The 27,470-nt window shown below is 36.4% G+C and overlaps 1 protein-coding gene across 2 annotated transcripts in view; it reads left to right on the top strand.

Moving 5' to 3' along the window:
* Positions 1 to 26,070, top strand: part of PCYT1B (phosphate cytidylyltransferase 1B, choline) — a 1,205,847-nt gene extending 1,179,777 nt beyond the window's left edge. For both annotated transcript variants that reach the window (XM_044072303.1, XM_044072302.1), the window contains exons 7-8: positions 9,244 to 9,432; positions 24,651 to 26,070. In XM_044072303.1, coding sequence (XP_043928238.1) covers positions 9,244 to 9,432; positions 24,651 to 24,863 — 402 coding nt within the window. In that variant the 3' untranslated portion in view covers positions 24,864 to 26,070. The remainder of the gene's footprint in view (positions 1 to 9,243; positions 9,433 to 24,650) is intronic.
* The last annotated feature ends 1,400 nt before the right edge of the window (positions 26,071 to 27,470 follow it).

The following is a 27,470-nucleotide window of genomic DNA, read 5'->3' as shown; positions in this document are numbered from 1 at the left end:
GTGTGTGTGTGTGTGTGTGTGTGTGTGTGTGTGTGTGTGTGTGTGTGTGTGTGTGTGTGTGTGTGTGTGTGTGTGTGTGTGTGTGTTTGTGTTTAATCAAAAAATGCCTGCAAGCTTGCATTATTTTAACACCTGATACAGTGGGACTAGTTGCAGGTGCAGAAATAACATTTCCTGGCCCTAAGAAATTAATATCCATAGCAACATCATGTAAGGTGCAGCATGAAAGACCTTGATGTCAGAGTCATCACATATAGAGGGATCCACTTGCCCATAAGAGTGGTGACACAGTCACAGAATGGGATGAAGCTGGATTAAGAAGACATCTGAAGAATGAACCAGTACAAAGGAGGAAAAGTGCCCAAACAGTAACCAATAAATACCAAAAAGCACTTGGATAGCCATTTCCACTGCAAACCACAATCTTTATTCATAAAGACACAGCACCAGCAACCACAATGTAAGATTTGTGTCTTTGTAAATAAACATTGTGGTTTGCAGTAGAAACGGCTATTCAAATGCTTTTACGGATTTATCTGTAGAATGAAGCCATGCTGAAATACTCATCAGACATGACTGCTAGTGTGCTATTACACAGTGAGGTATTGTTAATGACATAAGGTTGTGTATGCAGACCAGACATAATGACATATATATAGACACAGAACCAGAGCCATAACTAAGTCCAGCGCAATTAACACCCTAGCTCCATAGTTCCCAGATTAGTGCCTCCCTTCAACTTCTTCTTGAGGAACAAAATAAGTAAATAAATACATACATATGTAAATAAAAGCTTCTCCCTAAAGTAGAGAATAAACATAATAAAAACAAAAGGTCCTCTAAAATTGAGGACAAAAAAGAAAGGTAATTCTAAAACTGAAGCAAAGAGCTTCCTTCCTGCTGCAGTTACTAACACACACACACACACACACACACACACACACACACACACACACACACACACACACACACACACACACACACAGACTCACACTATAAACAGATACACACATTTCATTTAACATCTGCCATTACTGTACTTGCACTCAATCAGCAACTTTTTTGAGGTGACAGTCATAGCCCTTAACAGCTTGTACCTGGGGAAACACACCAGAAGACAATTTGTAGCCATATCACATTTTCATACATTAGTACTACAAATGCCTGAAAACGTCAGAATGTAAGGTAAAAAACAGGTCTTAGAGAAGAGAATTATACAGTCCCTTAGTTGCGATGGCTGAAAAAACAGCCCTATGCCCAGCATGCCATGAATATGTTAAGTCCAGCCCAACACACCTCAACCAACTAAGTATGATACATAAGTTCATAGGTAGGTACTAGGCTATCGGCCCAAGGGCCTATGTAAGCCTAGCCAGCAAGGTACCATAGCTTACGCCACCCAAGAAAGTTATTTTCCTGTGCCACTGTCCAGAAGAGACACAGAAGTGACCCCCGGGGTATATTTCCTATTTCCCATCCACTCATCAAGATTTTTCTTGAAGAGTGCTAATGAAGAACTTTGCTTGACATAGATGGGTAGCTTGTTCCAGAGTATAGGAAGTCTCTGGGACAGGAATCTATCCCACCAGCATGTCCTGTTTATTGCAGTGACAAGGTTTAGGTCCCTAGAGAGTGTAGCTCGGCGGGATTGGGATTTCTTTAGGTGTAGCATGTCCAACAGCTCTGGGTTTGACATAGCTTTATATGAATGTGACAGTTATCATACTGCTGAGGTGAACTACAAAACTTGGTATGTTTTAAGTCAGGATGAAGTACTTAAAGCAGGCAATGTTATGAGGTTATATTCTTTATATTAAGTATAAATATTGTTCGTGTTTACTTCTGATACTTCAGATTTTCAGCATATTCTTTTACAAGCGTATGTCACAAAGGGAAAACAATCAATATTTGTCTTGTGAAGGTGATTTTGCAAAACAAGTGCTGAAGTGGTTTATAGTTATAAAAGTAGAAACAAATCACATTGACCTAGATATGAAAACAGCACCTGCTACATTAACAAATGGTCTAAAGCAACATTTGTATTTGAACTCCCTCCAGTAAATAATGGTAACTAATAAAGCTGGTGGTTTTCAAAATTGTTGCAAATTTTTAAAATGTTCTTTATATGTTCATTCTTCAAGAAAAAAAGCAGTAAAATGTATTACAAATTGATGAGATGAGGATTTCACAGCACCTAGAATGGAATCGTATGGTGTTTTCGTAAACTAAAGACATATCATTCTGAGGTACAGGCTGGTTCTGACTAATAAGGTATGGGACCAAAGCAGTAGACCTGCTGTTGGTGCAATACCTGCATCTGTTCCAACCCCCTTCTGTGTTGATGATGAACAGCAGCATTTCATTGTTGAGTTGCAAAAAAAGAGAAAGAAAAAAAGAAAGAAAGAAAGAAAATCCCTCTTTTGCATGGCAGAAAGTACTAACTGTGGAATTCCCTATAGTGCAGGAAAACCTGCTACCACATGCATACATACATGTCCCTTCCCCCACACAGTGATGCCCAGCTCTGGCCAATGGGAACTGCTAGAATACCAAATCCCTTCATTGCCATATTATGGAAATTACCTTAATTATGTATCATATTTAATGAATAACAGCTCTTTATGAATTGCAGTGAGGCATGATGGTGGAGCACAGCACAGCTTGGAGTAGATATTTAGTAAGGTGTGTAACTGACACCTCCCTTATTGACTCTTTATTTTGTTCCATGCTGTGTGGAGTTGCACTTCAGTGCCAGAAGTGTAACCCAGCAATCAAGACTGTCTGTTGGAATGGCAGGTGGGATCAGTACCAAACTGTAACCTCTTGTGCCCCATTCATATACAGACATTCCTGTACATTGGCATTCAGTACCATGTTCCATATCTAGCTATACTCTGTGGCATATCGTCTACTCAAAGGCGATCTCTGCTTAACATACAAGGCCATGTCAAACCCTGAGATGTTGGACATGCTCCACTTAAAGAAATCCCAATCCCTCAGAACCACACGGTCCAGAGATCTAAACCTTGTCATCACAATGAAGAAAACATGGAGGGATAGGTTCCTGACCCAGAGACTCCCCATAGTCTGGATACTCTGGAATATACTGCTCATACATGTCAAGCAGAGCACCTCCTTGGCCCTCTTCAAAAGAAACCTTGACAACTGGATGGGAGATAGGAAATTCACCCCGGGGATTACGTCAGTCACCCTGCTAGTCAGGGGTCCAGGGAAGTAAATATTGTGTGAAAAAATATCCAGGGGAATTGTTATGGCTAGGCTTGTATTGGCCCTAGGGCCGATAGCCTTGTACCAACCTATGAACCTGTGAACTGTGATACTGAATTCTCCTATTTGATTTGAAAAAAGAAAAGATTTTTGTCAGGATCTGAGAAATTAAATGCTCTCAGTTTTATAATTTAGTCTGAAAAAATGGATTTGTTTTAAGGCTTCAAATTAAAACAGTAAATATTCTTGAAGTTACAGAATAATGCAAGTTCATAATTATGTTGCTTTTCAAAACTAGTGTCCCAGATTTTTAACATGAACCATATCTGACCTTACTACAGACACAGCAGTACAACACATAAAATGGTGCCAGAGTGGTAATTTTAATGAGTGACTGTGGCTAGGTTACAACAGTTTTTTAACATTATATCTCAAGTCTTGGAAAGGACATTATCCTATAGCATTGCATAAAAAATATTTACTGGACGGGGTGAGGGGTGGGAGAGTCCATATTGTGAAAGTCCAGATGGTGTGAAAAATAATCATAACTCTTATTTAGTACAAAAAGAACAAGAATTGCTTTCTTCACTTTTAGGGATTTGTCACTGGTAGATTAGCCCGCCACAAGTATCACTTAAGGAATCTCTAGCATTGTGGAAACAAGCAAATCAGCAACCCTTCATGACACTCTAAAGGTTTTGGATTTGAGAGGGGGAGGGTGAGAAGCAACAGGTGGGGGATGAGGAATAATAGTCCCAAGGTGTCACAGAACTGGGCAGCATACAGTGTAGTGATGGTAAAATCTGTTTTGGTTGGACAAGCTTTTTATTATTATTATTCTCACACTCGCAGTTTACAAATACATATATATATATATATATATATATATATATATTTTTTTTTTTTATTTTGGGGACAGATAGTCACAGTCTGTTCACCCACTACAGTCACTTTGAGGACCACTTACACCGGAAGCTTGAATATCTTTAGTTTAATTGTGAGGTGGTCTAGGTTCATCTAGTGTACTGCAATAATTAATGGAGTGTTAAACCACACTTACAAAAGCAAATGATGATTTCATATTTACTTTCTATCTATTTATGTCTTAGTTATTATATTTTTGACAGATAGTGTCTACTGGGCACATGGTGTTGTTGCCGAACAGGCAGATGTATTTACATTGATTGAGAAAAATTTGACAAAAACATAAAAAACATGCACTTTTTTATCAGGAATGTTTAATTATGTTAACTGACATATATCATCGTCACTCCTTTTCCACTCCCATGCATTTCACTTCCCACGCTCATATCACATAGCTTCCTTCCTAATCATTTTGTAGTACAGGTTCAAAGTCTCTTCTTTATATAAGTATTTTCAAAGCACCCTAATAAAACCACTCCTTCCTAACAACTTAATAGTGTGCCCAGTGGCTGCTTTTGATTTTTTTTACCTCTACTGCTCTCATTATAGGATTGTTTACTAATTAAGGACCCCTTTCTTGACTATGCTGCTATATTATGCCATTCTGTTGCCACACACTTATATTTCCCAAAGAATTTGTTCTATTAACAGTGCCTACCATTCTGTGAACTGTTTACCCCTCTCCACTTGCACAACACCAAGTTATGCTAATCTCTAACCATATTTGTAGAACAATGCTGTCAATAGTAAATAGTGATTTATTCCCCCCTTGGACCACCTGAAGTAGGCAGTTACGTCATGCAGCTATATGAACTTGAGTAACTTGTTGAAATGTCACAGATGAGGCAGTGGTCCTGGACAACACCTGTGGCTTCATGAGCTGTTTTATCTGAGGCTTTGTGAAGAAACTCGCATATAGCCTTTGGCTACCTCTGTATTGCATTTACCCACATCTTTCAGAAAAATAGAGAAATAATGTCCCCTTTGCATTGGCTGACAAATAGAAAGGAAACACAACAGTTGGTCTTTTAACATTCATATTACAATAAGACTAGGAATAAGTTGCAGATCCTGAGCAGATCATGTGCCTTCTGTTGTGAGTGACTGCATGGTTTTAAAGCAAAAAAAGCAGCTGCAGTGAAAAGGAATCTTGTAATGAATGATTCTCCTTTCCTGAGCAAATCAGATCCTCTACCACCCCCTCAGTCATAAAAAGGAACGTAAGGTGAAGAAAATAGATAATTCATGCAGGATCAACAAAGAAAGTATATATCCATCCATCCATCCATCCTTGGATTGCTTATACTTGAGTCTGAGAGTCAGATTTTAGTCATCTTCTGACATTTCTACATCCAAGTCATACCCAGACTTGCTGATGTAGTCATAGAAACTGTGCACAGACATATATATTGGCTGTGTGCCGCAGCATTGTACACCTCTGTGACAATCGAGTGATTCAGAAATAGGGATTAACTAGTGACCACATACAGTGAATGCTGAAGGTGGAGAGGGGCAGTGCACAGTATGTATCCTCTACCCTGCCAGCTGTCTTGGTCCTATGAATGTACATAGTGCACATAACACTCTGTAAACATGTACTTTTATATATATGTATGTCGCATGGTCAACCAGGGCAAATATTTTACTTCAACTGACTACAAATGCTTGAAAACAAAACTATCAAAAAGAAAAAACAATCTTAGATATGTTTAGGAGGGCAAGTGTTTTTGCTCCCCCAACACCTGCTAATTATAGAGAGATAGACATATATATGTATATATATATATATATATATATATATATATATATATATATATATATATATATATATATATATAAAAACGTTCATTTCCCTAAATCACACATGGTCGAGTCATCATATAATCGATGAGCTTCCATGAAAAGTTGAAATTCTGAATTCCACTATACACAACATAAACACCAAACCTCAAAACTCCCTACTGCTCTGGACCTAGAAACAAGCATTTACATGGGTCAAGAAGGGGGGTAAGATTTGTCATTCGGAAATATCGGTGTTCGGAATTTTCATCTTTCAGTTTTAGGATGTTGAATTTGAATAGCAAGTTGAATTTGACTGAGTATGATTCAGGAAAATTAATGTAAATCTATATATATATATATATATATATATATATATATATATATATATATAGCTATCTATCTATAAATATACCTAGATAGATGTAGATATAGCTATCAATATATATATATATATATATATATATATATATATATATATATATATATATATATAAAGAAAAGCCAGTATGTGCAATCAGCTGATTTTCAGTCACACATGCAGACTTTTTTCTCCAGTCAAAAAATACATTTTTGATCAAAAGCAGTAATAGATTAGATAAAGCTGTAATTCCCACTGTTGGGCAGTCCAAGGAATCACTGGGTTAGGAGCAGGTTGTGTATGGTTGTATCTCTGTACTTCTGTGCACTGCAGTTTACATCAGGGTATGCCTTGGCACCTCTTTCATAATTTTACATGGTCTATGGAGTGTTATCCCATGCAGAGGTGAAGCTGGTGCTCATCTATCTTATGCTGGGCACCATTTCACCATTTCATGACCTTTGGGCATTGAGGTGGTATATTTTGTGCACAGCTCACCCACAGAAATTCTCTATCCCTGTTCAACAGCGTAGTCCACAATTCACAGATCTGTTAATCACAAACTATACCATGAAGTTGCATATCATCTAGTCTACCTAGGCTTCCCAAGTATGCAGTTGTGTATGTTTCTTCTCCATTTTATGCTGGTCTCTTCATGAATCATTCAGGGCTTAGAGACATGGTTTGGACTGTGCACGAGTCCTGCAAACCAGAACATAGTATTACAAATCCTATTTTATGTATTTAAATAGAATTGCAACAGCTATCTTAATAATGTACAGAAAGACTAATAGATACTTGCTTCATTATCTGTTGTGCCTGCTTTATTTTGAAGCTTTTAGTTAAGCAAACTGCTACTGGCCATTTTATTACTTGAAACAGAAATGTAGTGGCAGATAAAAGTAGCACTTGTCCCACCTAGGCTGCCTATTTCCTTGAATACTGGTTAAATTGTCATTTTCTGAATATTCTTTATTATGCCTTTTTTTCAAAAACTTACTTAGCCTGATCAGCCTGTACTCTGCCTGATTTGTTCTTCCATTATTTCCTATTAGTTTGCATATTTGGTGTATGAATCACATAAAGCATACGAACAAGGATGGATGCCAATTACTTTGGTTACTGATACACATTTTTAATGCTATAACTAGACCAGTCTTTATGATTGTGCTCATTAGTGGGCAGGGAAAATAATGTCAGTCACACGCAGGTGATAGTATACTCACTGCACACAAAAATGGTTGTATAACCCTTGTGATTTTTCATGCTTTTAACTCATTAACACCTGACATTAGACAATTGTAATGAGATGTCACATTCCTGACTGTTTGCAGTCCAGACAGCAAATGTATATAGCTCTGAGGAGTTGTTGTTTCTTTCGGCTTATCCCGGTTAGGGGTTGCCACAGCAGAACTCCGGTCCGCTAGTGTTTGGTAGTGGATTTTTACGTGCCGAGTTACCAGCCCTGACGCACAACCTTCAACAAAGGCACGCCCATTCACGCATCCCTCCACACAGAAGACTCTCTAGCTGAGAATCGAACGTGACAAAGCCTTGCTGTGAGGCGACAACGCTACCGCAGCACCACTACCGCGGGTAAAAAACTAAATAAATAAATAACTGACAAAAATCTTTCAAATGGAGAGACAAAGCAGCTTTTCCCTTACTTTTTCAATTACGTACTTCTTAATTGTGACACTGAGTGCTGCAAATTCAGTGCCTCAGTTACGTTGCACTGAAACAAAAATATTATGTGTGTTGTTTGCCTTTCAAGTGTTTCAGACTGGAATGACATAAGGTTGACCACACAATCACCACTGCAGGTGTGATGCATCAAAAGCATGATTACAGTTGTAGGTATGACTGAGTTAAGCAGTCCAGTCCTATACTGTTTTTGTATAACAAAAATAGTCAATGGGAAAGGTCTGTAGTGGCAGAGAAAAATTTAATTGAAACAGATGAGTCATTGCAAATTTATTGAAAATGTACTGTGGAGAAGACTTTTCTCAATGCCATACAGTGTTGTGGTCCCAGACTGAGGAGTGTGTGCTTTTTTGTTTGAAAGCACTTTACAAGTTCAACCAGCTACAGCTCAGGCATGTACATTGTAACCTATTGCAATATACAAATCTGTATTCCAAGGATTCCATTATTTTAAAATGGTATTGGAACTCTTACATAAACCAGCCAATTACACTGCAAGATAGAACACATACCAGCATTGACGGAACTGCAGACGTACCAGCCAGTACCACATTTTAAATATTTGGTCCTGACTCTGTTTCAAGACTTGTGGTTAGTTTGTAAACTTACTTAAAATAGTCTGCACATTTTAACAGTACTTTTCTTCCAATTTTTTACAAAAACTGATTTTAGAAAACGTATCTGCACTTTAAATGCACTATTAAAAGTTTATAAGGCAGAATATCTGCAGCCCAAAGCATAGGCTAACACTATACTGTTTATAATGCGTGCTGTCACAGTTTCACAGCAGAATGTTTAAGGATCAGAAAGTTAGACACAATGAAGCAACTACACCAGAGATTATATTATGCTACATAACTATTTAAAAAGATAAGACCGAATATTCTTAAAAAATTGCATTGTATAATTGTGTAATACCAAATGACCATTCCAGATAGTGACAAATATTTAGTCTACCTGTTTTGGTGACATTTCTTATTTGGGCTTCACCTTCTGGGTAAATCATGCCAGTCATAATTAAACCATGCATTATCCAGTGAGTACCAAGAACAATTATATTTGCATGTTGTACTGCTAAACATTACATTCATGATCAACTGACCACCCAAATACACCAGTATTCGGTTGAGTTAATAACGCATTGAGATCTCTCAGAACAATACAGTTCTTGGATTGTCAATAATTCTTATTATGAGTTAAATTAACTTAAATACATTAGGCCTTACGCTTTCCTTTTTGCTCAATAGGAAAAGAAATATCGCTTCCAGAATCAAGTGGACAAGATGAAAGAAAAAGTCAAGAATGTAGAAGAAAAATCTAAAGAGTTTGTTAACAGAGTAGAAGAAAAGAGTCATGACCTTATCCAAAAGTGGGAAGAAAAGTCTAGAGAGTTTATTGGCAACTTTTTAGAACTGTTTGGACCAGATGGAGCATGGGTATGTATCCTTCTGCATATTTGCAAGGGACATACAGTGGAAATTACCTGAGAGGGCGGTATCATTATTTTGGTCATATGTAATTCATAGCTACAATTAAAAATTACTGTTGGGCATGCTTCTTCACTTGCAGGTAAATTATGAATCCACATTGTTTCAAATTCACCTCCAGAATAGTTTTAGTTACTTTTCCTTAATTTGTTTCTGTGATTTTTTAAAACTCCACTGGATGGATCCTGCTGTCCAGTCACATCTGACAAGGAAGAAAAAGTGCAATTGATATTTTCTGGATGGTAGGTATAAATATGCTTACTGTGATTGAAATTATGGTGCATTTTAAGCTGTGGTTCCATGGTTTATAAAAAACATCAGTAAACAACATAACTATAATTGGATCAAGAGTGGTGCCAGGAATTTGGTAAGTGGAGTGGGCGATATCTTTTCTAAAGATAAATATACCACAGTTGCTGACATTTAAAGTGATTCCATGACTGACAAACCATGCATTGGTCTAGTCCAGGCCTTCTTGCAGTATCTGACTATAAAAGGGGTAGGTGGCAGTTGCATCCAATTTGCAGTCATCAGCACATTTAATTAACCATAGTCCTTTTTCATCTGCTTTCACTTTTGAGAAGTAAATAAAAAACAGCAGGAGCACAGAATAGAGACTTGAGCAACCCCAGTGGTGACATTCCTCTGTTTATGTGAGGCACCCCTTATTTTAGCAGAGAGTGTGTGTGTGTGTGTGTGTGTGTGTGTGTGTGTGTGTGTGTGTGTGTGTGTGTGTGTGTGTGTGTGTGTGTGTGTGTGTGTGTGTGTGTGTGTGAGAGAGAGAGTGTGTACTAAGCGTGACACCCCTGCACTGGCCCAATAATCAAGGAGCCTCAATCCTCACCACTAGCACCAGTGAGGGATGCGCACATTGGGAGGATAACAAGTACACACACAGTAAAGTACTATTTTCCTTAAGAGCACACAGAGATCACAGTCAGTCTGGGGCTGGTTTCTCCCTCTTTTTCTCTAGATCCTCAGTAAGACTCCCTATTGGCACAGCTATGGGGTTATGATCTCAGCCAAGTGGTCAAGCAAAAACCTCCAGCCCCCTCTCTTTCCAACCAGTGCTTTGTGTCCCTGTCCAAGTAGCTCACACACACACACACACACACACACACACACACACACACACACACACACACACACACACACACACACACACACACTTTGAGATCTGATTTATCTACAAACATACAGATACTCCCTGGGAAGGCTGGCACAGGTTCACTAGCTATGCCCCCTTCTGCCCAGACTATACGGTAGAACTAGCTACCACCAACCACTCTTACATATCAGTTACTATAAGGCACTTCCCAAAGGGTGACCAATTCTACTGTGTAATGTTACTGTATTCCAAATGGTAAGTGTGCCAAGACTTTTAAGGCTATTAAGCAGTGCCCTGTACAGTAATGCCAAATACATATGCAAGTACTTTAAAAGCTTAAATATCTCTAAACAAACCAGCCACAATTAAAAGGTTTAAATGTATTTTATAACAAATAATGAAAATACAGGACAGCACTCAATAACTCAACACAGTGACAGCAGAGTTCAGAATCACAGGAAATATTTTAAAACAACATTGCAGGGCAGTCTCACATAAATACAGAAAACATCTAAACTAATCTTACTAAGTTCCTATCTATCTCTAAGAGAAATAACTGTAATCTAAGTCTTACATACAGAGCAACACACAGGCAGAAGTGCTGGGTGAATACTTCTAGGTCCAAAGACAAATACAAAATGCACAGACTCACTGAGATAGTTCTTAAATTACTATCAAACATTACTGCTGGGTTATCTCATAGATTCATAGATTCATAGCTTAGTACTAGGCTAACTGCCCTTATGGGCTATTTTAAGCCTAGCCAATTATCCCATGGGAGAATCAAACCCTGCACCTTGTGTCTGTAAGGTAAATATTTTAACCATCATGCCAACCTCCCACCCCAAGAATGTCAGATTACATCATTCTTTGTCACTTCTGCCTTCAGTTCCCAGGCTAACAGAAACTTAAAAATTTAGCACCTACTTATCTCTCAGAAGTTTGCCTAGAACTGGAAATTGTAAAACAGTTAAACACTTTTACAGTTGAAACTTGTAATTATTTCTGTTTCCAGACAATACAAAGAACTCCTAGCTGTAGACATTCTGTCTCCTAGCAGAGATAAACACCATCTTAAAACTATTTGCTTTTCTTGAGGGTTTGCAAGTTAACTCTGTATGTCCCAGCCTTTACCATCAAAACATACATTTGCATAGGCATATAGTTTATACACATTTCTGCTCTTTTCCAGCAGGGTACACTGTGGTTACATTCTTGAAGCTTAATACAAAACATGCAGTTCAACACACACTTCTATACCAGTAGTTTAATATGCACATAATATATAGTTTTCTTACATTGTAAGACAAGCATACAAATCATATTACTATTCACAGAAAACATCGAATTATTTACAAAATTTCAGCTAGCTGGGCTGACAATCTTCACACTAACTATGAAAGCTAATTGGCTATCCAGTGGAATACATATGGGTTTATGTTAAGTTGAGAAATTCAGCAATGTATATGTATATATACTGTTAGGCCATCATCCAAGACTTCATGACTCTCTTAAAGAAATTGACTACATTTATTAGGTTTAACCTACAATTTACAAATTCAGATTAGTTTGAGTTCTAGGTCTGTAGATCATCTAAATTATTATTTAGCAACTTGGCAGTTGTGCACTCCATAACATTAGAAAGTATAGTTGTGAGGCTAAGTCTATAGTTCCTGTGGTCTGTCATGGGTCAGCCTTTGAGTAATGGTACCTCTGTGACTACTGCCCATATTTCAGGAACACAAACCATGAAATGACTTAAACTGAAGAGAATTAAGAAGGTTTGGTTAAGACAGTCAGGGCATTTTATCAGGTTCCATGCAGATAGAGTTTCTGTTTTTGTCTAGAGTGTATATTAACTGGTTGAAGGTGATTTTTGATACAGATGGAATGGTTGGTAGTGTGGAGAACAACTGGATGGGTTGTGGGCATGAAATTAGCACTGAACATGTCTGCAAATCTACAAAGATGCAGGCAATAACTTCAGGATCAGAATGTGTGACTACAGAGGAAATAAGTTTAGTACAGAAATGGGCATCAGTTGTAAGTTTTCTAATGTAACTGAAGAATACCTTGCCATTATCGTTGTAGTCCCTGATGGTGTATCTGAAGGTTTTACTTATTAGCTTCATGCCTTTTTAATATTGGGAGAGTGGAGGACCAGTTACAGATAGCTTGAATTTTCTTCCTTTTTTGTTGTTATAAAGATTATTTATATGAGAATTCCACCATATGTGCTTATTTCTAAACTTGCTATTATTCTTATGACAGATGGGAACAAACTCTGTGATCATCTGTCCTTAAGAGAGAGCAGAATCGTGTATTGTGTTATTTGGAGACCTGTGCCATCTATAGCTGTCAGTTTTGTCAAGTAGAGGAGGTTTATTTTGGAGTAATCACAAAATTCATAGGTAAGTACTAGACTAGCTGGGGTTTAAAAGTGTATTCTAAGACAGAAGGTTACTGCTTGGGGATTTACTTTTACTAATGAGGTAGTGGCATTAGGGATAGTACAGGAAGGGACATAGTTGGAAAAGACAAGATCCCTGGTGGGGAGGAGAAATTTGATCAAATGTGTTAGCATTAATAGAACTGGGGAACCTAAGCCATATTTGTCACTAGCTGTATCGATATTCCAGTTTTAGTGGTGCAGTTAAACGTTTCTCACAATAAATTTATTCAGTTTGATGGAAAGCTTTTCAATCTGCTTAGATATTCAACCTGATCAAAGTGGAGCATAAAAGGTGATGCAAAGCATATGATGACATGGAGGCCATTTTTATTGAGAGTTATCTGGAATGGTACAAGTTACAGTATAGTATCATGCAGGATTTTTAGTGAAACAGTAGTTTTCCTAACAAATATAGATACATCCCCACAGCTCCCTGTGAATTTCAGTGCATGGTAGGCACTAGAACAAAATTTCTGTAACTGCACAAATATGCATGTCTTCAAGGTATTGGGACACTTCATGTTCAGATATTTTGATGTTCTGATTTCCAGCAATGAGCAATGCTACCTTGTCTGAATTAGAATTTGCTAAGTGAATATTTCCATGAACTGGAGATTACCCAAAAAGCACTTTGGGGGCAGCAAAGCTTTAGCCAGTAAGTGGAAGTCATGAAGCAAGAGATGCAGTTTATTCCTAAGAAAGTAGGTGTGTCTTTTAACCCCAAATTCCAAGCACCTACATGCTAGATCCCCCAGAAATGAAACCATTTAACTCACCAATGGATGGAGGTACTTATTTTATCTTTGAACTAAGACATCATTCTTGGTGACAGTAGAAAACTACTCAGTACCAGTTACTTTCCTTTTTTGGAGACTTGGGAGAAAGTTCCAGTGGTATCTTTTGCATCTTCTCCAGGAAAAAGCACCTCCGGTCATTCACTCCTACATGGGCAGCCACAAGTTTATATGCTTTTTAATTCTAGCAGGAAAGAGACAGCTTACTATAACCCTGTCCTTGTCCAGTCTAGTGACTATAGTGTAGGTGAGCCTAATTATGAAATCACCATTATCAAAGACCTAAGGGCCCTGTGACTCTCTGCAGTCCAACAAGACCTTAGGGGAGAAGGCTTAGAATTTTGGCAATTCATAATAGAGCCACAAATGCATGTGAGTTCCTGGGTGGCAGAGGTTTACTGTATGTAAGGCTTGCTGCCTTAGGCAGATACATTTTAGCAGTCCCAAGATATACTTGTAAGATATTATGCTGCTGCTGCTGATACTAGCTGATGTCAAAAGAGAAGCCTCCAAACTAAGTATAAGTAAGTATTTGTATCTCTCACATATAAGATCGGAGTTGTCCAAAAGTAAACAGTTGTTAGTAAATATGAGGCAATTGCTACACTTTCTCAAGTCTCTTATAGTGAGCAGACTTCTAGAGCAGAGTTATGAGCAAACCACAAGTTCATGATCTTAGAGGTTGTACTGGTTTCACTGAAGGTTTTGATGGAAGAATTAAGCAAGGGCTGACAAGAGTGAGACACCGTAGTGATTTACATATTGGCTACTACCTGGCTGCAACTAGTGCTGATTTCACTGCAGCTACAAGCAGATAGGAATCGGTTTCCCTATTTTCATCTCTCAATAGGGGCAAAAGAGTAAAATGAATCCCAAAATGGTTCCTGAGAAGTCTATTAGGAAAACAGTGAACTCATCCCAGATGTTGCAGGAGTCCATAGCCTTGCTGTCGTCCCCTCTTGGTAGATACCCTGGATAGCATGTTCAACAGTTCAACACAATAGAGCACTGAGCTGCACAGCGGTCTAAAATTTACATTGAAGAGGTTCCCACTAAAACAGTAATCAGACGAATCAGGGAAGTCACATCTGACCTCCCATTCAGTGATGGCTAAAACCCTATGCCTGTCTATTCCTTCTGTCACAAGAAATAAACCAGCATCAGTAATCCAGAAATAGATTCTGGGAAGCAGTCTGCAGGCTTTCTGGCAATCAGGAGCCTCTAGGAAGGCTACTCATTAATGTACGTCCACACTTTCTTTCTGTCTTTATTTCGTTGTTTCACTAGAAGTATACCATTAGCACCAATCTCAAGCTGGTTACTAACAGAACATTTTTATGCTATCTGGTGATCAACAATCTTATTCCATTTGCAAATTTTAGAAGTAAACTGGGAAAGGAAAGTTTTATTAGTATAAGGAAAAGGCCTTTCTAATCCAGTCTTGTGGTGCTCTCTCATATGAACAGATGGAGTAAGGCTACAAAGAGCTTCTAAAGTCAAATTTACATAAAGGGTGGTAAATTCAAAATCCAGTGGGTTTACAATAATCCATAATTGTTTCTGCGCAGTTTTATCTGGCAACACACGCAGATTAAAACTTTTCCTGTTCTGCTTTTCATTAATAAAATTTTACTTCTCAACTCCTTCACAGTTCAGATAGAGTAAATCATTTTATAGTCAAACAGTGCAACTCAAATGATTGCTAACTGGCCCTATTAATATTTTTAAAACAACAAGAAAAACCAAATTAAAATAAAATAGCAAGTAAAATTAATTCCAATAAAACAAGAGCAAAATACAGGAGCATGCAAGCTATAAAATAATCTAAAATGTAAAAAACCAAAACTTAGACGTATATCCAGCCAACAGAAAATAAACTGCGACACAAGTGTTTAGCGCTTTCATTCACTTAATTTAATTCGTGAACTTCTTCAGAAAACTCGTAAAACTCCAAAAAAAAAAAAACAAATTTAAGCAACATATTTAGAGTAAAATGAACTACAATATGTCAAGAATAAAAGACAAGAAAAAATGTAGGCTCACAAACTGTACACCAAGAAATCTAAAATGGTCACAAAGTACCTTTGCTTTGCAGCTTACAGAGATTAAACCTTTTCCTGATCTACATATCTTAAAATATTCGTTCATCTTCGCCCACATTTTAAACCTTATCCTCATCGGCATACCTTAAAATATTATTTGTTCAGCTCCTCTCACAGATTAAACCTTATCCTGATCTACATACCTTAAAAACTCCTCCCACAATCCAGACAGAATTAGTATCTTTGCAGCAAGGAATGCAACACAAATGCTTCTTAACTGACCCTGAGAACTTTTTTTAAAACTCCAAGGGGAAAAAAGTAAAATAACATATATGATGTAAAACAAACTTCAATAAACCAAGACCAAAAGACAAGAAACAATTTACTTATGCAAATTGCAGTCCAAGAAATCTGAAAAAAGTCACAGACTAGGTTTAACTGGCAGCAGATACAGGTTTTGGTTTGTTAGTTAGTAGTAAGATGAATGCAGTACAATTAAATATGGAGCTTGGTGCTGTGTTTTAAGTAGGGAAGGTCATAATTACTCATTTCTAATGTGCTTGATATGTGACTGTTGGGAAGAGGGAGCTGAACATGTGCAGGAGAAGTAGGAAATTTGCCACAGGCCTTCAGGAACAGACCATCAGCTCCAGATTTTCCATACAGGGAAAGTCATTTCAGGAGTTGTTCATACTTTAACTGTTTGCTTTAGTCTGAAGAATGAAATATATTCAAAATACTTGTCAAGTTTAGCTAAGGAGATTGACACAATTGTCCCTGAACCAAAAGATGATGCCAGTTCATAATATTTGGAAAATGTTTGTACTAAAAATTTAAGTTCAGAACATAATTTACTATCTATGAGAAAAACAACAATGAAAGTTTACAATTAGTGAGATAACTGATCTCATGCACAATGTATGCAGATTGCTAAGGAAATATAGCTGTGCCTTCTTTAGAAATGAAAACTTAGCTCCCCAATTTGTTTTTAAGTACTCTGTACTATACTGGACTTACTCAAGTAATCTTATCTACCCAACTGTTTCAGAGTTTTCCAAGCATTTTCCTGCTTTTTGAATTTAAAGTGCTCTGACCAAACAGACTATTCAGAACAATAGAATGTCATAGTTTTCTAGTGGTCAGAGATGTTTATCCTTTAAGAGGAGCATTGTTTTTAGGATGTATTCCAGTTCAGGGGTGTTACAATCCTTTTCTTGAAGTATTCATTGTCAGGTCTGGTGGAATAGTCTTAAAAATAAGTGATACTGCTTAAAAAATTGTATTGGACATTATCGCACCTTGTGTTTTTGCCCCTTTGGTAGAAAATCTTGAAACAACTAAAAAGTTGTTATGAAAACTTGTGGCATAATTTCTGGAGTTGGTAAGCTAATAAGCGAGTTTGTAATAATCCAGTCCAGCAGTGTATGCTTTCCAGAATTTAGTTCAGTAGGCATATTGACAGTCTGCATGAATGATTATTTGTAGAAAATGTCATTTAGTATTTCCTTTACCTTAAAGCGATTAGACCATATAGTGTAATAGTATTATCCATGCATACATGAGGCATGATATTTTCAAGTACATAGTCTGGGTAAGACATTGGTGGGTAGAGGATTGTGTACTATTGTCACGTTGAGTTTTAGATGTCCTTTTATAATGCACTGATTGGTCACCCAGAAGGTCACACTCAGGAGTACTTGGAGAAGTAGCTATTAGTGTACTTTGCAGCTTATCTGAAATTGCAAGGTGTACACCCTTTCTGTGTCTTGTACCAGGAATCATACTATCCTACATGGAATATTGTTGGCTGAGGTTACATGGAAATACTATTCTTGATTTTAGCTAGGATATAATAACACTAACAATATCAAAATCACACAGTACTAGTCAAGTTTCAAATTTAGACAGCTAATTGTTTAGGCTACATCCATTGGCAGTAGCTACATTTACTCTTATATGTATCAGGAGTAATTGGAATGCTGTAATGCAATACCAGGGAAATCAAATATATATTATATATGGACAATATTACAGCTTTTTTTGTAGATATTGTAGTTTTTGGGTGTATTTTGCATTTAAAGTAGCATAATTAAAGAGCTGTATATTTCTGCGCAACCTCATTGGGTGCAGTAGCTTTCACAGGGTTTACATGATTGAGTGCTGGTTAGATTTTTGGGAAGAAGAAACAAGGTTAAAGGTTTTAATGTATGGAAATATAAATGTACAAATAAATTGCTACTTGAAAATCCAGTAGGTATGGTTGGTGGCTCTTCTAGAAAGTGATATAACACATGCAACTATAAATATACATATTTCCCTGGTGGGGAGCTGGGTATAGTCTGGTAGATGGGTCATTTGAGGCCTCCATCTAAAATCTATCAGACAACCAGTAGCAGAGACCATTCTAAAAGCAGTTCTTGCTGAGATGTTCAATGCATGTATGAAAGGTCCTTCTAAATGACTAGCCAAAGGCCTGGATAATCCAAAAACACATACACTGCCTTTATACTAATGCACTGATTTATGTTCTTGAAATTTGCAAAACCACAAGCATCAGTACTGGGGCAAACTATCTGGTTTAGGTTGATTGTGCAAGCTGTATCAGTTCACACACAGCTTCTTTCTTAAATAGATGTGGCAACATTCTCACTGTAAACACGGGTGCACATGCAGTGGATCATATCAGAGACATCTTAATCCAATAGGGAAATAAGTCTATAAATATTTTGGTTTTCGTCTTCTTTCTAGCAAATCAGGATGATTGCCCTTTTCTCCATGTATAAGGGAAATGTCAGGTTGTAGTGATCATCTTAAATTATTTCTCCAATATTTTAGCCCAGTAAATATTGTTTCATTTATGTAATTCACTCACCATATTATCTGGTCCTGGCATTTTAAGATTTTTTTAGATCATAACAATTACTGTATTTTTTCTTCTCAAAAACAGATTTTTCCAGCTCTCCTCTATTTTCCTATTATCAGGCTCAAATAATCTATTTTCTTCTCTTCTTTAGAGGAACTACATTTTCTATAATATTCAAATCATTCTTTTACACTGATAAACCAGCTAATATGAAGCCCTCTTCCTCCTAATCCATCGGCTATTAGTTTCCAGAACCCTTTAATATAATTTATTTGAATATCTTTTAACCACATGCCCCACTTACTTCTTGGTAAGTGTTCTCTGTTTCAATTAGTTATCTATATATTTATTGCCTTCATTTCTTTTAACTTCATTATATTTATTCTAATCTCCTGTTTTCATCAGTGTTTTTCCTGTTTCTTTTAAGCTGCTATTTCATTTCATTGCATTCATTATCAAACCATTCTTTTTTTTTTCTGTCACATCCAACAAGCCATTGCACTTTCTGGTTTTTATTTCATTCATTACTTCTTCATAAATCTATATACTATCCACAAAACAATCATTTGTATTTTCCTTGGCATGTATTCTCTGTATTTTCCTCTCTTATAGTCCTAATCATTTGCAGTTTTCCAGTGTCCTTTGAGAAATCAGATTATGTATTTTCTTTTTTTTTCCATTTGACATAAAATCTTCACCTATCATTTTAAAATTCTATCAATATATTCCACTCTTCCTCATTCACCCTTTCTTCAACTGGTATGATATCACCTCGTGCTTGTCTTTCGATGCCCAAGTCAATTTTTTCATATTTCCCTCTCTCTGTTCCATCACAGTCTACCACAGAGCCTCCTTTACTTGAACTATATGTAAAATATCGTTTATATTAACCCTTCCATTCAATATTGTTAAGTAGAGTTTCTCAATTAATAGCAGTTCTTTAACATATCACTTTATGATGTTGTTTATTGAAAGTCTTTTTTTTTTTTTTTTGTCAAAAAAAAAATAACAGAATAAACTAATTTTCTTTATTTAGATCCATAGGATTAAGATGACAATTATGGATCAATTGCTTGGACCACTTATTTTACCATCTTTACAAATAGTATGTCATTCAACATAGGTAATGCCAAACACAGAATATTCAGACAAGATTGCTGTCTCTCGTTGGTGCCCCACAACCATCTTTTTCTACAGTCATCATTTCACACACATAGCCAGACTGCATATGTCTGCTTCTATATACATCAAAAAATGAATGCTTTTCTTACATAAAACTTCTCAACAACTAGCTAGTCCCAAGCCCAGCCTGACCTTAAGCATTTACTATTGCATAACTCACTCCATATCTCCACTGTCAATCTCATCCCATTTGTAGAAGCTGAAACAACTTAGCAAATAAAAGTCATTGCGTTACCATTGACAATCAACTTATTTTCAATTATCATGTACACATAACAGTTCCGAAAATTAAATCCACATATAACAAACTGTACAGAACAAAATATTTCCTAAAAGTCAAAGCTAGAGTCTCCAGGAGTAGATCCTAGCTTGTCTCGTGTACTCCTCTCATCACTTTCATAAATTAGCGACAGTACTTCAAAGTAAAATGGAGCAAGATATTAATAGGATTACCTGTTTTGCTTTGGGCACAGTAGTTATATCCTGTTATCCTTTCTCTGTCTTTGTCTTTCTCTGTTTCTTTCTATCTATCTCTCTATGAACTCAGCTGTCTTAAATATAACCACTGTCTCACTTCTACACCGCTATTTTGACTCACAAACTCTTCTACTGACCAAACTGTACGTCTATGTCTTCATTTATTAACTGGAAGACCTCCACAGAGCCTTAGACAATTTACTCAAAAGTAGATCCATATTCTCATATCCTTCAGCAAATGTGTTGACTCTGTGTTTACCATCTCCATTGGTTAAACTGGAATATGTTCTCTCCTAAGACAAGAATTAGCTAAGAAACAAACATTTAAACCTATTTTGGCTTCTCATATCAGCAACAGTTTGATATACAATTGTGGCACCAACTAAGTACTACACTTCCTTACTAAGCCACCCACATATAATCCATTGTATATAGCTGTCAGTCTGTGTAACATTTGAACTTATCAAGCAATATAAGTTATAATGAACTAGTCCTTTTCACTTGCCGTATTTGCTGCCCATTGGTATCACTGTACTTCATGTAAAATACATGTGTTTACTTTAACTTCTTGTTATTGTGTTTAGGCTTATATATTACTTAACTTTATAACACCAGCTTTAGCTTTACTGTATTCTTGCTGCTGTTTATTGTCTTGGAATTGCCTCCTACGCACTGCACTGAAAACGGGACCTCCCAGCAGCATGTTGCTGGTTGCAAATGTAAATAAATATGAATAAATAAATTTGGCTTTAATCTAGACTGCAGAATTTCCGTTAACACTTTACACTATCTTTTGTCATGCTGTGCTGTGGTCTTATCCAGACTACCAAATCATCTAGGAAAATTTTAACACTCTTCATTCTTTTCAACAGTTGTTGCACAATCTTCTGAGATCCATATGGAGTCTAAACAGATTCCAGAGAGCAAGTTAATAAAACAATGTCTCACAAACAGTGTATTTTATAGAACTTGGATGGCAAATCCAACCTCAAAAAATATTATACCCTTCTGCAATATTTGTCATGTCCAGTTTTGTTGATAATGAGTGTTGTTCCCTTATTAGGAAGGTTTAGGGCATTACAAACTTTAGGATGTCTGACTAGCAATTTTTAAATTTTACCTTTTAACTTTTTTGTTTTCTTCTTGTGTTTTAAATAAGAAATAAATGTAGTATTATTACTTGTTTTTAACATTTTATTGTTGGTGGGTTGCTGTTACTACGTTGCTAAGGCAACATGCAACTCACGTTAATTGGAGTATTCATCAAGCTTAATTAGATAAAAGGAAGTTTGTTGAAGGTTTTTTCCATTTGTCTGAAGAAGGCAAGGCAACGTCCTAGCCGAAAGTGTTTATCTTAAATAAATATCACTTACTTGATTTTATTTTTTGCCAGCTCTTGTAGTGTTTCTTTCACTTTTTTAGCCATTTGAGTCTTTTTGCGTGTTTTGATGTTGTTCCCTTATTCAAATATTTGGGATTAGTGCACAATATCACTGTTACACTTCTCATTTTCCCTTTCACAAAATAATTGACTTATTCAGTAAATTCTTCAGTCTTTTAAATATTCCAGTTTAGGTCAAATAATTTAGGCCAACATCCAGTCTCCCCTTAGAAGTCATTAGCACTTTCCTCAGTGGGTTAACACCACATTGTTCATCATTAAAATCTTATACTGATGCAATAAGCAAACAACTCCTGTAACCACTTCCCTGTATTCCCACAACAGTGCAATGCTATGTCCTTATTAACTGTCTTGTTTTTCTATTTTTTACTTAGTATATCAGTCACTGTTGTATGGTACCACTCATTAGATGGATCCCTTGATCAAGCCAAGCCTTTCATAGACCTTCAGCCCTAGGATAGCCTCTGTTGCCTTCCAGTAACAGAAACAAGATTTCTCCTAAGCTCCCCTTCTGGTCAGGGTAAGTCTATAAACAGCATTTATAAAGATGGGCTTATCAATGTGCAGTATTTTAAGTGTTTCATTGGCAAAGAGTATATTTCTGCTTCATTGTCCATTTTTACTTGTAATTAACTGACACCAGCATTCGAGTGTGCACTCTATTTTTCCTAGATAATTCCTTTTCCCTTTGCTGCTCCCAAGATAAAAATTATTTCTTCACTTTCACCATACTCCTGGCTTTGCCAAATGACCTGCAGATTTCTCTTTCTAAAGTTCTATTTGACTTAGTGATTTTTGCTGTATTATGCCTTGTCTTTGTCAAGACTTAAGTGCATGCTTACATACATTCTTACATATCTCACATTGTGTACCCTTGATTTTTTTTCGGCAGCTTTCCTAACCTTATGCATAACATTTGCTGGTCCTGCTTTGCCATTACAATCAAAAATATAATATCAAAAATATGATATGCATTCAAGCACTTTCATTTGTACTCTTTTAACAGTCAGCTGTCTTATCAAATTACACAATGTACCAACATTGCACAACTGTTTTTTTTTTTATCTAAACTCAGTAGCAAACTGTTAAATGACTCACTGTGTTTCTGCAGCCTGTTACAAAGAATGTACCCATCATAGGTCTCATTTTACTTGGTAGATATATAATACTCTTAGAAATCACAACTGACATATTCCTTTCTATTTCTGTGGAAATTAATATGTTGTACACATTTATCATGCCTCAGCCTGCCACTATAATAAAAAGTGCAACTCTTCAACAGTCATTTTTCTCATCTAGTTCAAATACCAGCAAATACATGCTGATTGAATGCTTTGCAGTTATCACAGATGTCTTCGGTCCATTTTAAATGAGATGATGGATGAACGCTATTTAAATAGTCACTTATTTTCTGTTCTTTTTCTAGCTTACTACTGGTTCAGTATATTGGAGATATTTGCTTAACAGACAACAATTTATGTACTTTACTGCAGTCTAATGGTACACTATAAAATTGCCCTTTCATTGCACTATTAACATACCTGTGCCACCTGCTTCCAGATGTCTGTCTTCACATTCTTACCAGCACACTTAAAATATAATTTCCAGAGTATATCATTCTCTCCCAATTATCCTTTATCTTAAAAGAAGAACACTTTTGGTGGAGCAGTGACATCTGTCCCATGCTCCAGTGAACATTGTTCCAAGTGTAATCCTTCTTTCATATGAACAAATATGGCTGGGCATTTTCAATTCAAACTCATCATCTAAGGACTAGGTTAATTTTAAAGAAATCAGGCAATTTTCTGATTTTTTTTTTCCTTAGCATAGTGTTAAAAAGTTCTGTTCAGTGATTTAGGATGGAAACTACATTGTAACAGGATATAATCAAAATAAAACTCATCTATATACAATAAATAACACAAAAAGGGGCCACTTTCCCTAACAAAATGCTTTTGTTATAATGCTGCAACCATGTATTGATGTACATCTTGACAAAATAAAAACTAAAGGGCTGTGCATTTTACAAGAAGCATAACACAAAACCATGCAAAAGTAGGCATTGACATTCCAGCAGGACATCTCTTAAGTGTGTACGTCTATCTACCTATGGATTTAGATAGAGATAGAGAGACAGATAGACAGATAGAGAGATACATAGATAGATAGATGGATATGTGCATATGCATTTAAGAATAGGATATAGAAATACATATACTGTATATGTACACATGTGCGTGCAGACACATACACACACACACACACACACACACACACACACACACACACACACACACACACACACACACACAAAAATTACCTGGTGTATGTATTTCCACACACACAAAATACCTGTGGGTATCTATTTTAAAATGAGGCATACAAATTTCAAAGTTTTTTTTCTTTATTTTCTTATTCAATTGTACTTTGGTTTCAGGAGTAGTGTGGTTAAGAGCATAGAAACACTTTTCCATTTAGCTGTTTTACTAAAATTAGTTTTGCTTAATGTTTTATTTAATTTTAGACATGCAATTAACATTTAAACTTCTGTCATTCTGTTATTATTTATTAACTATCTGTGTAGTGACTGGCATTTTGACTAGTGCAAATCATTATGGAGTAGTACAACTTTTACCTGACTTGCCCTGCTGGTCAGTGAGCAATGTGATCTTAAGTTTGTATCCTGATTATGTATAATTTAGCTTTTGCTCTAGCTGAACATTTTGCATAAAATAATCTGTGTTGAATCATTTACATGGCAAACATCTGTCATTGTCTTAAATCTCCATGTAGCAAACAACTGAGTTAAAATAGAAGATAAACATCCTCTTGCATTTTTGTTTTCAGAAACAGATGTTCCAGGAAAGAAGTGGACGAATGTTGCAAGCCTTTTCACCACGACAGAGCCCAACCAGTAGTCCAACAAGGGGTCTTTCACCATCTCGTTCCCCATCTCCCACTTCACTTTCATTATTTAACAAAACCTCTCCCCCTTCTTCTCCAAAAGCTGCATCAGCGTCCATCAGCAGTATGAGTGAGGGTGATGAGGATGAAAAATAAGAGACAAGTGACTGGCAAGAAAAGGGACATGAAGACATGATCCTATGGGAAGTGAAATTCTGAAGAGGCTGCTGCACCATCATGCAACATAAGCTCCAGAAAAGGAATTATATGTGATGGACTTTGATGGAGAACACAGAATCTGTGTGATTGTGATAAGCCTGCTATGTAAAAATAAACAACCATCAGCAACTATATGAACCACAAGACTTTAACCTATTGACATACAAATTCAGTTGTTATCAACATCAAGCAATTAAAGTGGCTACTATGTCAAGACAAGTAGTAAATACGTAATAATTTGTTAGTAATGTTGACACTTCTGCTACACAGGATTTAAAATGTTCTATGCACAGCTAGGTATTGTATTCATACAGGCCAAAGTGGTCACAGATAAATCACTCAGTACTTTGTGTCACACATAAGAGAATGGGGACAGCTGCTGCAATGTGTTAAGGGCTATGCATTACCTGCATCCAAAACACAAATAAGCTGGTCAGCATAATTGTAAGACAAAGTTCAAGACAATGGTTCAGCAGGGCTAATTCTGATAATGCACTCTTTATAAAAAGGGACTAATTTATTTCTGCCTCTTTTTAAGTGTGACTTAAATATTTATCAAGTGTGTAGTGATTTATAGACATAATACTTTATTAGGTGGAACTTGGGAATTAAATACTTGGTATAAGGGTACCAGGCAGGATAAAACCCAACTAATGATTACCAGCATGCTGCACCTATAAAGCGTTCAGTATGTTTTTAAGCAGTGAAGGATGATACAGTGAGGGTTCCTAGACTGTGGTACTGATGGATTTTGGTACACAAGTACAGAAGTCCTATATAACTCATATGATTATACAATGGGTTGATCCTACAAATGGCATTATCACTTATTTTATAAATTACAGGGATGTTGTTAGCTTTTGCAGGATGTATTATGGCCATGTTTTAACAAATAGGGTTACAAGATTTCACAATCTCGTTATATAAAAAGAATATTCTGTACATCAATGTTCTGCTCCTCAGATTCTGGGCGAGTGATTTTGCTTCCTTTACAGAACATTTCAGCTGAGGCAACACTGCTCACAAACTCTACTGGCACTATGCATGTCACATGAAGGTTGACATGTATCTGCATGTGTGGAAAGGCCACCAGAGTAGCAATGGAGTGCAGTGATCAGAGCACATAAACCTGAAACTGAAGATTCCATTTTTTTAATCTTAGAAATCCCACTCCTGCATACCTTAGCTTGTAGGTATGTTTTTCTACCTGTCTGTAATATCTATTCCGAATAAAAACAGTGTGTTCCTCCTCAGCTAAGCTTCATCACACATACATTCTAACTGTATAAGCATGTCAAGCATACAGACATGTACCTATGTATTAAATAACTTCATCTTAAGCAGTAAGCAACTGCTGATTTATTCAGCATTTAATGTTGCAGCAGCAACTATGTGAAACAATTCAGAAAGCATTTACCTTTTAGTTAATTATTTCAGTGTTTTATTACTTGCCAAATTCAGGATGTTTATGCTCAGGTCCTCACCTGCTCTAATTTGCTTATCTGAGGATGAGAAAGCAATCTATATTGACACAGTGGTATCTTTAGTATCACATTCCTTTGCAAAATTAAATTTTGGCACGGTCTATAATTCAGCAGATAAGCCAGATGGAACTAATAATTATTTTCATTGCAAATATCCTTAATAATAAAGAATAAGAAAAGTAATTTTTGCCTCATTAAGTTTTCAGTGCTTTCCAAGTTAAGTCAGAAGTGATTTAAAATGTCTGTAGTATGGAAAAATTGCACTGCTTACTGAAGTGAGGCAAAATGAGAATTACTGTCAACTGCATGGCTGTGCTCCATAAAACTTGCAAAGTTAAAAAGCTTCAGATGGCTGCAGCAATTTGACATCATCTTTAGAAATGTTTCATTGTCTGTCATAAGCAGGCTATAATTGCCTGACCTGTTGTAAACTACCTGGCATCATGTGTGATACGTAGTATTGCAACACAGAAATATTAGAAGATATGCAGGCATATATTTCAGAAATAAATGTGTTGCACTCCAGCAATCAGGTAACCCAGTCATATGTACACACTAACCAATATCTTAACTATGACGTTAATAATATAAGATCACAAATTAGACTTCTTTAATACTGGGCTCACACTTCTCCAGTCTGAACATGATATATTTTCTGCTGTAACTAAATGGGTCATATCTGATTAAGAAAGACACGATGTTTCAGTTTTTCTGGTAACATTGTCATAGCATTCTGGAAGTTGAACTGCCTGGTAAAATACTGGTAAAATACAATGTTTCATAAAATTAGTGCTTTATGCCAGAAAACATATTCACCATAACTTTTAATTCCTGTTAATATTTGCTACCCATGAAATTATCATTTTGTTTTACTGTGTGCTTTGTAATTAGAATTTGTTCTAAATTGACATGTATTGATGCACTAAAATAATAGAAAGATTCATGTCGGTGACAAGAAGAAGGATCATGAAATTTCTGCTCATGAAAATGTCATTTTAGTTTTTAAACAATATTCAGTCAGTGTCCCTGATTAGTCTTAACCAGCATTTACAAGCCCTTT

Source organism: Protopterus annectens, chromosome 5.part0 (assembly GCF_019279795.1).
Source record: "Protopterus annectens isolate FY-2018-M chromosome 5.part0, PAN1.0, whole genome shotgun sequence".
In the NCBI taxonomy this organism is placed as follows: Eukaryota; Metazoa; Chordata; order Ceratodontiformes; family Protopteridae; genus Protopterus; species Protopterus annectens.
The sequence above is the reverse complement of the archived record's forward strand: the minus strand, read 5'-3'. Positions and strand labels throughout refer to the sequence as shown.